The sequence below is a fragment of the Cajanus cajan genome, chromosome 6, assembly GCF_000230855.2.
Source record: "Cajanus cajan strain Asha chromosome 6, NIPB_CcT2T_4, whole genome shotgun sequence".
Taxonomy (NCBI): Eukaryota; Viridiplantae; Streptophyta; class Magnoliopsida; order Fabales; family Fabaceae; genus Cajanus; species Cajanus cajan.
The window spans coordinates 13,123,129-13,136,651 of NC_138522.1; the positions used below are offsets into that span (position 1 = coordinate 13,123,129).

The window sequence follows — 13,523 nt, forward strand, 5'->3', positions numbered from 1 at the left end:
TTCATAAGCTTAGTTTTATTTAGTCATGTAATCCTTAGGAGATAGTCAAAAGATATTACATTAAATATATTGAAGCTAATGAGTCAATGAAAAGAATGAATAAATATAGCAAAATTTCAGCTCAAATTGGATGGAATCCACTTATAAGTGGTTGGGTGATCCTTAACATGAATGGATTTACTAAGAGATTGGATAACAATGAAGATGAGTATGTTGCTAGATGTGAGAGATTATTATGAGATGATGCAAGAAATAGTTAGGTGGCTTAACAAAATTTATGGGAAACACATCTGCATACATGACAAAATTATGGGGTGTGTATAAGGTTATAAAATTGGTAACGAGTAGATGTTTGGCTAAGATGGAACTTCACATAGATTAAATGAGTGTGGTTAAAAGTATCAAAGAAGAGATTATAGGGAGTTTTCAAGGCTGAGAACTAGTTTAAAAAATTCAAAAACTTCTAAATTTGGATTGGTAAGTACAAGTGAATCATGTTTTTAGGGAAGCTAATATCTTCTTGTTTTAGATAGTTCTCCTCTACAAATTAGTTAGTTGTTTTTAGTTGAGGTCATGGGAGTTTCATCTCCCCATTTAATTCCTATATAGTTTTTTTTGGTTCTTTGAGCTTTAGATCCCTTTGATTATCAAAAAGAATAATTGTCTATTTACTACCCTATACAAAAGTCTTCCCTTTTTCATACAAGTCGTTTCTTCCATACCTTTTTTTTAATGTTTATCCACCTTGCGAAGATGGACACGTAGTGTAAAAGTTCTTTTAAATTTTAAGGTTGTTGTATCTTATTAGTCATACACAACTTGATAAATTATTTTTTCTTAATTTACTAATAAGACATGATTTTTCATCTATATAAAAATATTTAAATGAAATTAAGTACATATTTAACTACCTCACATAAATCACAAATAATTAGTCAGTAAATTAAGATAAGTCTCGGTGTATTTTTCTCCATCATACTTTTTTTTATATAATATAATATATTTGCTTATATATATATATAGAGAGAGAGAGAGAGAAAGAAAAGAGATTAATTTATTTTAGGAGTAAGTATACATAAATTTACTCTATTTAATAACTCATATTCTATATCAAATTTCAATAATCCAACTGTTGAGTTTAAATGTTTTAATGCATAGATTAAGTCTGCAGATTTTTAAAATTTTTGAAAACCATTTGACATTTTATTTTATTAATTCAAATTGATGGATAATCATAAAAATATTTTATATGTTGATTTGAATTAATGAAATGAAGTATCAAATAATTTTCAAATGTTTAAAAAATTTATAAACTTAATTTATCCATTAAAAATTAAAAATTTGATAATTTAAATGATTAAAATTTGATTTAAAATATGAATTATTAAATAAAATAAATTTAAATACACTTATTGAATGGTATAATGTCATGCATATACCTCTCATAATTATGAAAACTAGAGTTTAAGTACCTCTTATTGTTGATAGTACATTCACCTTCATCATATAAATATAATCAAACTCTAATTAAGTACATCTTTCGCATGGTTGTTAATTAAAAGTTTTGCAAAAAGTTTATCAAACTCAATTCACCCCCCTCGAAAGTTTGTTAGTTATTTATTTGAGTTACATTATACACATGTATTTTGTTTTCTTAATCATGGTTTTCTTCCCACCGAAACGTTTTCTAATAAGTAATAATAATACCATGTTACTAGTTTCATTATATTATCATTGACAAAATTGTAAATAATCATAGAATTAATTTTTCTTACTTCTTATATCAATAATATTCTATTTACTTGTATAAATACTCATATCTGAATCATGTAAATATTTCATTTACTAACATAACAATTAATTATTAATATTTATCGATAAAAAATATCAATAATAATATTTTATTTACTTGTACAAATATCTCATGTATGAAATAATATATACTTTTTCTTCTTCTTCTTTTTCTTTATTTTCTTTATATATCTTTTTATGTGAATAGTTTCATACTTTCGTAACAATTATAATGTTTTTAAAATGAAAAAGTAACTAATTAAATTATAAAAAAGTAAAAGGACATCTATCAAATTAAAAACATAAAAGTCATTAAATATTTTTCATTATAAATTTTGTAATATTGAATAATGCATGTTATAGGTTCTTCAACTATAGTTCCTCTAAGAAGTTCAATAATGTATTCGTTAAAAAAAAATCCTTAAAAAGTTATAAAAAAAATAAATAAAGAAGGGGTAGTTCATTTAAAGGCTAAACAACATATCATAAATTTCAATAAAAGGTTACACCAATATGTTGGTATACTAAAAGAAATTGATAACAGAAGTAATTTTCATCCTTTCAAACCAAACCAAACCCATTAACTATTGTCTTTTAATCCCATTAATTATAAATAAACATGTTAGAGACATGACCTGTGGTTGGGACACTCAATCATATAACCTTTTTCCTAAAGTTTGTATAGAAACAAACGAATAATAACATAACACAGATAATAGATTTGCAGTAAAATCAGAAAGAAAAAAACATCTCATTGTAAGCCTTTTCTTTACTTTCGTCAACTAAAACAAATTCGTATTTATTATTATAAATTTTGATGAAATTAAGAGTTTAATTTTTATGTAATATTAGTATAAAGACTTTTATATTTTCAACTAATAAAAAAATAACTCCAAATACAACTTTTAAATATTTTAAATTTCAATAAATTTACCATATATAACTATTTGTAATAAAATAATAATATAAAAAACTTTTAAGGTATCTGAAATTAATTTTAAATATCAACCAAATAAACATTTATTAAAACATATTCGTCAACAATATTATATGTAAAAGTTTTTTTTTTATATTCCTATTTTTTTAAGATATATTGTTTTTATTTAAATTAATGTTGGAGAGACACTACGAATTTATATTATTTTTAAAATATAAAATAAAATAAATGATGATGGATTAATTAAAGGTTTACGGAAAGTGAAAAACAAAAACTAGTGAGAGGCAAACCTTAACACCGTGACCATAGTTAATAGATAATCTTTTCTTTTTCTAATGAAGAAAAATAAACCCTTTATGCCTAAACACGTTGAATAAAGTTTGGTTTTTGAACTTTTAAATATATAACTTTATCAAATGAGATAAAATATACTTTAATATAATTTCTGCCCGTTTATCGGAAACTTTTTGTGCATAAAAAAAAATTGTGTTCTTGTAAAGTTGAAAAAATAATCTAATGTTTAAATAATGTAAAATTTTATTTAAATCTCATATATAATTAACTTGTTAATTTGACAAAATTTACTTAAAATTCGTTTTTATTAATAGAGCCTATAAAATTATTTTATCCATCTCCCCCCCCCCCCCTACCGCTTTCTGTTTCTTTCTCTCTCTCTATATATATATATATATATATAAAATAATCAGAGGACAAATCTACTTATTTTAAAAGTAATTTTATCTAAACTTACTTTATTTAATAACTTATGTTTTATATCAAATTTTAATGATCTAATATTTGAATTGAAAGTTCTTAAAGCATAGATCAATTTTGTAATTTTTTTTAAAAATTGAAAATTATTTGATATTTTGTTTTGTTAATTCATAAAATACTTTTATGATTATCTGTAAATATGAATTAATGAAACAAAATATCAAATAGTTTTTAATTTTTGTAAACATTTGCAGACTATTGATTTATGTATTGAGAACTTTCAATTTAACAGTTGAATCATTAAAATTTAATATAGAATATAAATTAGTGAGTGGAGTAACTCTAGATAAACTTAGTCTTAGTAAGTAGATCCCTCCTCATATATATGTGTGTGTGTGTGTGTAAGTTAGGATTTGTTGACACCAAGTTTATGTTTGAACTCTTACACCAAATTTTATTCATTAATAACTTTTTATATAATGTAAATCTAATCGATCTAACTGTTGAATTATGTGATATTATATTAAAAATTATGTTTATCAAAATTCACATGAATTAAACTTTTTTAGATGCTATTCAAATATAGATATTTACACATATTTTAAGTATTATATTATATGCTAAAATAAAGGAATGTAATGAACTACTAAATAATTTTGGAATCATGTGAAATTTGATATATATATATATATATATATATATATATATATTATATTGAGTATAGTATCACTTAATTCAATAGTTGGATCAATTAAATTTGCATCATACAAAAAATTATTAAAGGTATAATATTGGTGTAAGTGCTTATTGTAACACTATACGTTCTTAATAGTTATTGCTGATTTTATTAATTATTGTGTTGTGGTGGTTTAATGTTGTGAATTGTTGAAAGACTTTAAGAATTTAAGGAATTCTCACGAGTTTAGGTAGTCTTGAGAGTTTCCCTGGCTAAAGGTCCAGTTTGATCTTAAAGGGGAATTATTTTGAGAATTGAGCTCATAAACTCATTCTTAGAGAATCTAGAGAGATTAACTACAGAGAGAAGCTTTGGAGGGGGTTCATATCAAAGTGTTGATTTTTCTTCTTGTTTTTCTTTTCTTTCTAGACTCCCTAAAGGCATAGAAGATCCATGTTGATCCGTTAAGTGATGATTCAAAGCTGTTGAGGCTAAGGATCAATGTTGGTGCGAAGTTCATTTTTCTTCTTCTTCTACCTTGGTTCGTTTTGACCTCTAGGTAAGGGAAGTTAGGTTCATGGTTATTATTGAGTGGTTTGGTTGATTGTTGGATGATTTTGTGTTGTATGTTGTGGTATTTCAATAATTTATGGTTGTGTGGGTAAATGAGTGATGAAATTATGAATTTTGATGAGTTTTGGGTGGGAGATGCACATTGAGGAGATCTTGAGAATTTTAGCTCAATTGTGGTTGCATGTTGCTTTTATGGCTAGAAAGGAGTTGTGTCTGATGTGTATGTGTTGTTTCTACTATTACATGTTGGGGTTGTTTGAGTTTCAGGTGTGGAGAGCCAAATTCATGAATTTGTCAAGTGTGAAATTCACATTGTGCCAAGCATTCCCTCATGACACTAGGCATGGCTCATGTTAGAGGCTCCCTACCTCACTTATGTCAAGCGTAGGATCAAAGGTGTTGGGCATGAGTTATAGGAAAGTTTCTGACTTGATCACACTGAGTGTGGTTTGAATGGTGTCGAACGTGAGGAGAGAGAAATGTCTTTCACTTGATGACCTTGGGTCCAAAGTTGAGTGGCACTCAGCGTGGCCAAGCTAGAACACTCTCAGCCTAAATGACATCGAAGGCTAATATGGTGACGTCAAGTGTGAGTCAGAAAAAGACTCTTTGCTTAAAATGAGGTTAGACATGGGTTTTGGCCACGTTAGGTGTGAGAGAAATAATGGCTTTTTACCTCATCCGGGCATGGAATGATTGACATTGAACATAGACGAATTAGAGACTCTCTACCTCATTTCATGTCGAGCAATAAAAGAGTGGCGTTGGGCATGGACTGCCTTATAAATGTGTCATTTGTATTGTTAAAAGTTGAATATGCATAGGTTTATGGAATCTATTACATGTTATAAGATGATTACGTTGTGCTATATGCCATATGTTGATGCATGTTGTTGAATCTTTATACCTGGGTGTAACTTAATGTATAAAATTGATTAAATAGTTGAAAGTTGAGTTGAGTTTCATGTAGTTCAATTAGGTAGTTGTGTTGAGCATGCTTTTGGCATTAAAGTCGTATTGTGTTGATTGACTTAGGACTAGAGGAGAAGTTATTTTTAAAGTTGCATATCTCATTGTGAGGATATTGTATTGTGATGCTTCGAGAGCTCAATTTATTAAAAATCTTTCTTGGAAAGTTAATCCTATAAATGGATAGTTGAGTCTCCTATAGGACCTTAGTTGATGTAGTATGTGGGTCAGGTCGAGACATACATGTATAAAGTGGTCAAATTAGAGTAAGGTGCAAGGTCGAGCGCCAAAATCCCTAACTTAGTACTAGAAAGACATAATATTTAGAGGGTAGTCGACAAACTAATCTCATAGTTGATTTAGTTATGCTAACTAATGTCGCGATAAACTCACATCCGAATTATTTTACCTTGACAAGAATACTAGACTTGCTAGTTTAAGTGGAAAAATCTAAGAAACCATGTTGTGTTATGGATTCTTGTCCAAATTGGTTGTTAATCTAGCTAAATCGAAAAGATTGGGTTGTTGGTTCGGTAGGATCAAACCATTTAGATTGCTCACTTGTGTTGTAGGAGATCTCCTAGTTGAAATGTGTGATTATACATATAGTTGTTGTGTTGTGTAAATGATGTATTGATTGCGTTGTGTTATTCATGTGTTATGCTAAATTGTGATGAGTTGTATAAAGATGTTGCTGTTGTATTATTCAAGTTGAAGAACATGTTGTATCGTGTTGAAGAGTTGTAAGCCAATACTATGTTGAATTAAGTCGAGTTGTTTATGTTGATAGTATAGTTGTTTTTACTTTTATATTAATTATGTTGATTTCTTTGAATTCTAGCGTATCCTTACATGTTCCCATGTAGTTGGATTGCGATGATCATACTTGGTATGAGAGTAAAGTAAGGACAGGTTATTTGATGAAGTCCTTTGGAGACTAGGTTGGTTGGCGATGCTGATTTTTGGGATACCTTGGAATAGCTAGTCTAACAGTTGTTTAGGGTTTAGGGTTAACACACTTATTATATGATTTAGTAGTCGATAAACTTTTATTGTATATATATTATGACATGTATATCAAAGTTGCATAAGAGTGTTTTTATGGACTTCTATTTAACAAGAACATTTTTAGGTGTTGTTCTTTAATGAGAAAATTTTTAGGGACTACTTTAACTTGTTATTTATTTTAATTTTTTTATCATATTTATTTATAAATTAATTTTAATATTTTTATAACAAATTATCAAGTTAAAAATAATTTTGTATTACTATATAAATTATCGGCCTCTATATATTAAATATGAATGATTATCTTACATAAAAGTATTTTTAGAAATTATTCTTCGACAAAATTTTTGTAAAAATTTTCTTAATTTTTTTATCTAATTCAGCTTGATATTTATTTATTAATTAATTTTTTTAATATTTTTAAATAAATAATTAATAGATTACATAATTTTATATTGCAATATAAATTATTTATCTTAAATCTAAAATATAATTTATACAGTTAAAAATATCTATTTATATGAATGTTGATCATTTCTCTACAAAATGATTTCGTAAATAAATTAAATTGAATTTACATTGAATCCTATTTTCACAACTATATTAAAATAAAAAATTTAAAATACAATTTTATTCTATTAATTATAAATTTGTATCAAGTTTAAATTTTAAAACAATTATTATAAAATTAATTTTTTTATATTTCAAATTACTAGATAAGAAATGACAATCCAAGACTTCAGGGAAAAATAAGAAATCTTCTTGAGCATAATTTTATTAATCACAAAAAATGTCGAATCGCAAATTGAGACCGGATCTCACAGATCATTTGTACTCACTCATAATGATATCAATAAATTTATCTTTCATGTTAATTAAAAATTATTAAATTTAATATAAATGTTGATAAAATTATTAAATAACATACAAAATCTCATTCGATGTACGTTAGAAAATTAGACAAAAACTGTAAAAAAGGGAAAACTGTGAAAATCAAAAAAGATACCGAAAAGGGAAAGGGAAAAAGAGAAGAAAAAGAACACAATTTCCTTCTTTATTGCGAGTATGAATGTATAATTATTACCATTCCCTCTCTCTTCATGTTTGAGACAACACAAATGAGGATGAGAGTCCAATGGACCCTATAGAAACTGGAGATAGAGAGAGAGAGGAAAAGAAAAAAAAAAAAAAAAAAAAAGCATCGAAATTTCTCAGCAGAAAATTAAATATCTATCTTTATTATCCGTGTCATTTGTTAACGTTGTTTATGTGTCTGTGGAGGTAGCGCTGTAACGAGTCTCATTCGTTTTGTTTGGAGGTATCCAACATTCCAGATTCCACAATTTTTCATGTCTTAGATTTTCTTTCACAAGAGTGAGCAATTCCCAAAAGAAAAAAAAGCTTTTTTTTTTTTTTTTTTTTTCCTCCAATGCCACAAAATTGAAAGGCCGTTAAATGGGTTTCCTTTTTCCCATGAACGATTGTTATTGTATTAAACTGTGGTTGTCTCTCTCTGGCATTTGAAGTTGGGAGAAAGTTATGAATTTCCCTTTTTTGATTTCCTCTTGTTGCGGGCATTCTCAGGTGCTTATTTGATTATTTACCCATTTTTGTGTTTTCATGTGTTGGAGTAGTTTCTTATAGTTTTGACTTTAGAGTAGTGAATGGGTTTGGTTTGTGAGGAGGAATGTGTTTCGTGGTGGTGTTTATCATGATAGGGGTTCAGTTCTTAGTTCTTTAGTTTGTTATTGCTAGAAGCCTAGAACAGTAGAAGGGTTTTTCTCTAATTCATGGAAAGTTCTTTCCTTTGTTGTTTGGTGGTGATAGTTGAAAGAAAAGGGGTTACTTGTGCTGTTGAGTTTGGGTAGTGGCTGTGGCTGGGAGGGTAGAATGGATTTATGGGTTGTTGCAGCTGCTGCTGGAGCTGGGTATTTGGCTAAGTATTTGAATAGGGTTTCGAAAAATGGCGATAGCTCGGGTCACATGTTGTTGGAGGATTCTATTTTTGAGAATCCTGTGTCCCCTAGCCACCCCTATCAATTTGCCAAACAAGCAGGAAGAAATGAATTGGGCAAGGATGTTTTTGCTGATGGAAAGGCTTTAGAGGGGAAGTCTTCAGATCTGAACTCAATGGATGGTCTTTTTACAGGAGAACGGGTTTCTACTAGAGGGATTACTAGTGAAAAAATGCTACATTTTCGGAATTATGACAAGCATGATGTTCTATCTATATCAAACTTGGCAATGTCATTATCACCATATGATGGTAACTTCAAGGATGTTGATGATGGAAATGACCAAAGTTCTGGTGTTGTTGGCGATCATGGTTTCCTTCTTCCGGGTTCTTCTGTTGAACTGGCTTCTTTCCATAACTCTTCTGGACATAAAACCTTTCTCAGGATGAAGCATTTGTCTGGGAATGTTAATAGACCTTTAAGTTCCCTAGAAAGTTGTTTTATGGCTCAGCTGTACAAGGAGCATGCTGAAACAGAAGAATTTGTTTTTAGTTCTGTTTCATCGCGGTCCATGGCCACAAGGTCATTTTTTGTAAGCAATGGAAGCCAAATAATCAACAGAGCAAATATTAATCAACAGAAAGAAGCTGGTCATGTAATGGATGAAAATGTATTTGGAGTTCCTTCCTTACCAAACATAAGATCTGTAAATGATGCCAAGAAGATGAAATTCAATGCAGTCATTGGGAGGAGCCGAAGACGGAGCTCTTCTGACAACATGTCAAGTGGGAAACTCAGCCATACTCAACAATATGGTATATTTCTTGATTTAAACAATGCCTCCTTAGACTGTGCCGTGTTGCAATTGTTTATGTGTTCTTGTTCATGTCTACATTTAGAACTTTTTCTTTGTGGTAGGGATAACACACTTGTGTAGTTTCTCTTAAGGAAATCATTAGTCTTTCATTATGATAAATATATTTTTTTTATAGATTTCTTGGTATCATGCTTATTAGTTACATTCTCCTCCTGTATTGTGAGAATAAAAATTGTAAGGGAGTCTTGCATTATTTTTGCTCACAGGTGTAAGTTATAGATATAGATATTTGATATTTCTGTACAATTCACTAGTCTTGGAGAGTTAGAGTTACAGATTACATGTTTTTTGAAAAGCAAATGACTTTTGAACTGGCTTAAATGTTAAAGTCCTATTGAAGGGATATTGTAGCTTTTAGTTTCTCTATTCACACCGAACAGAGAATCTAATTGTTCCTATGCAAAAATGGAGATTTTTTGGGGGCCTGAAGGAGGAATGAAATTGCTTTAGGTCCTTAAGTGGTGTTGCCCACATTAAATAGCAAAGGGTTTTATTTTATGATCTTTAATGTTTATGTCAAACCTAGCTTTCTAAATTCTAATCCAAAAATATCATCTGCATCAGCAACTGCAAATATTGATCAACATGAATTGGGTGCTTGATCTGTGTCATGTAATATGTTATACTTTGATAACTATTTCTGTTAACACATCCGTATTCATCAGATAAAGCATTTCTCTTCAGTCTTGGGATTTCTTTTGGGACGATAACTTGCATAATGGCGAATAAAAGAGAAATAGACAAGTTAAGAGAGTTGTTGAAACAGACTGAAAACTTGGTTCAAGATCTACAAGAGGAACTCGAAATGAAAGATTCAATGACTGTGAAGGAGTTACAGAATGAAAATTATGGTTCACAGGATACATGTGATCATTCCTTTAATGATAAGGAGCTAAATGAATTTTCCCCTGAAAAACATATGGATAACTCTCCTAAGTTTGACTCCAAAGACTCATATCATCAAAAGCTAGAAGAAGGTTCAGAATCCATGAGCAAAATTGAAGCTGAGCTTGAAGCTGAACTTGAGAGATTGGGGTTGGACATGAATGCATCAAGCCTGGAAAAAAAGTTATCTGAGCTTGTTGAGGTAATAAATGTTTATCTTCATATTTCCACATCTCCTAGTAATTACATATTCCTCTAGCCCAAAACATTGTCTTGAGATATATCTGTTTTGATGTGTTTATTTATTAGCTGTTCCATATAACCTTCTAACACTACTTATGGTTAACTCTACTTATGGTAATCATAGCGGTTAGAAACCTAGGAAAAGGTAATATAAAACTTTTGAAATACCAAACGTGGATCACTCACGGAATATTTTGTGTGCCATGTATTCACCTCCTAGTTTTGTTAGTCTCATCCTTGGCGGTGGTGGTAATAACAGAAAATGGAATTGAAATGTTCCCTTCTGATTTATGTGCCTTAAAAGATAGATTACGTTACTCAATTCCTCCCTGTTAGTGTTAACCTTTAACCTGTTTTTTTACCTTTATGGGGAGTACAAAGTATAAACTTGATCTGTAACATGAAATACAAATGCTTAGAACTTCCACTTGTTCTGACTTCTCATGCCGCATCCGTTCATATGACTAATTCATTCGAGTAGAAATGAGAGAATTGCAGCAATAACTGAGTTCCTTGCAACTGACTTACATTGGCGTGTTGAGTAACAGAACAAGAAATTAGCAAACTGCTATTGATATTGGTTTTAGCTCCCTTTGCCAATTTTACATGCCTTTTTTTCTTGGAAGTTCCAACGCATTTTAGTTTTGCAAATCAAACAAATTTTCCTTTTCCAGTGAAAGTTTACATCCTATACTTTGTTCCATTGCTTTTATGGTTGGGGGTTAATGGTGCACAAATTCTTGCAGCTTGAACCAGAGTTCGTAGCAGATTTCGCTCAAGGTGAATTACGAGCCGACATGGTCAGTGGGGAAGATTCTGACCATCCAAATGAGGATGCCAGTGACCCAACACCTCTCCCTGCCAACTATGCAGTTTTGCCTCATGAACTGAGTTTGCGTTTGCATGAAGTTGTACAATCCCAACTTGAGGAACGTGTGAAGGAGCTTGAGAGTGCGCTCGAAAATAGCCAGAGGAAAGTGCTGCTTTTGGAATCAAAGCAAGAGGGTTATCTCCAAAAGTCATCTTCCTTTAGTAGAGAAAATGATGATTCTGATCTTATGTCCCAGCCCTTAATCCTCAATTTATCAGGTGAAGCTCTTGATGCATACAATGAGGCCTATGAAGAATTAATAAAGATAAATGACTCTGAAGAAAATTCACCATTGGACATCCTTGGTAGTGACCACGAGGAAGGTTCACATTCACATGATTGGCATGCAATTGGGGTTCAAAGTGGTGAATCAAATGGTTCTAGTAAGGTAACATTGTTGGATGGTACTGAAGATGAAAGTTGTGATTTTGATAACGAGGTGGAACAGCAATTGATAAGGCAAATTGTTGAAAGGACCAAGAAAGGTTCTCCTCTTTTTAAAAATGCACAAAAGATATTGTATTCTATGGATGATGAACAATGATATCAAATAATTTTTAGGCATCTAGGAATAGAAAAGAGTAATATTTATTAATACCGTAAAGGGTTCTTTTATTTTCACTTTATTTTTACATTATAGTCCGTTAGATTTATGCAGTCCCTTTACCCCTACCATTGAAATTTTTGCCTCGGAAAGCAAAGGTCAAGTCTTTCTATTTATAACTCAAGTTTCATTGGCCTGTAAAGTGCATGTTTGGACACACTGTTAGGTGATATATTTCACGGTTCGAGGCTCAGTTTTGGGAGAAGCAAGAAGTTTTTTCCTATACTCAATTGTCCATTTGGTGGCCTCAGAGTGGATGATTAGACCACGTGTCCAAGTTCATCTTGATAAAGCATGTGTTTGATATCAGGGATTTATTTGGCTGTATATGAAACATTCTGGAAAATGGAAAAATGAGCAATTGTGTTGGCATGCTCTACAATGCACAAATATGCAACAATGATATGGATGATAACAAATAATATCATGACTTGTTTAGACACATGGCTCAGCAGCAAAACCACCTTTAATGATAGAAATGTAACTATGTATGTGTGAGATCGATCTGGACTCTTAGTAAGTTGAATCTATTCAAGAATACTGGTGGTTAGATTATTCTCTACATTGGTACCACTTTCAAGTAGGGTCGATAATAAGTCGAGTCTAATCAAGTCAAATTAGACTTGAGGTTTATATGATTTTTTTTTCAACTCAAAGTGAACATGGTATTTAAAATTATAATAATAATTATATATATATATATTCACAATATAATAAATTGATATAAAATTAAAAATAATCATTGGTAGTCATTACCCTCGTGCTTCTTGTTGCGATAGTTTGGCCATGTATACGGGATTCTGATATGACTCTATCATGAGGCCCTTCATAGCCACCTATGCAACATATTAGGGACAACCAATTAGAGTTCTCATTTAGTGAGGACCATGATTTTCAGGTAATTACACATATTTTCATTGTGTATTGAATGACAAACAATTATTCATAGCGATAATTTATATGTATTTTTTGCATGCATAATTTGACAGAATCAAAGAGTATATGTGCCCCATGATGGATCTGAGGATGGTCCTTGAAGGCACCAATGGTTATTATTAGCTCGCGCGAAGCACGTATTGAAATTGCACAGGTAGGCACGCTTATGAGGTAGGTGTGTAAGTGGACATGATAACCCGTGAATTTGAAGTGATCTAAATCAATTCAATAAGTTCCAATTGAGTTTTTTAATGTTCATGTGAGTTCCAATTCAATTAAATAAAAACCTAGTACTTTACAGGTTAGATAACGGGTTTTGAATTTTCAATCTGTTACCCGACCCGACCTAATAATGATAATGATAATGATAATGATAATGATAATGATAATGATAATGATAATGATAATGATAATAATAATAATAATAATAATATTCATTTGTTCAGGACAATACTCGTTATCACTCTTACTCAATAACGAATTT

General features: G+C 30.4%; 1 protein-coding gene across 1 annotated transcript; it reads left to right on the forward strand.

Moving 5' to 3' along the window:
* Positions 1-7,763: 7,763 nt before the first annotated feature.
* LOC109815971 (uncharacterized) lies at positions 7,764-12,094 on the forward strand. Its single transcript, XM_020380807.3, has 3 exons — positions 7,764-9,438; positions 10,166-10,587; positions 11,375-12,094. Exons 1-3 carry the CDS (start codon positions 8,559-8,561, stop codon positions 12,041-12,043), a joined length of 1,971 nt encoding a protein of 656 aa, XP_020236396.1. The 5' UTR covers positions 7,764-8,558; the 3' UTR covers positions 12,044-12,094.
* Positions 12,095-13,523: the final 1,429 nt, after the last annotated feature.

Excerpts from the sequence above, each read along its gene's own strand:
- LOC109815971 (XM_020380807.3), top strand. The coding sequence starts at position 8,559 with ATGGATTTATGGGTTGTTGCAGCTGCTGCTGGAGCTGGGTATTTGGCT. Across the intron at positions 9,439-10,165 it reads CAGCCATACTCAACAATATG|ATAAAGCATTTCTCTTCAGT; the intron begins GTATATTTCTTG and ends CGTATTCATCAG. Across the intron at positions 10,588-11,374 it reads AGTTATCTGAGCTTGTTGAG|CTTGAACCAGAGTTCGTAGC; the intron begins GTAATAAATGTT and ends AAATTCTTGCAG.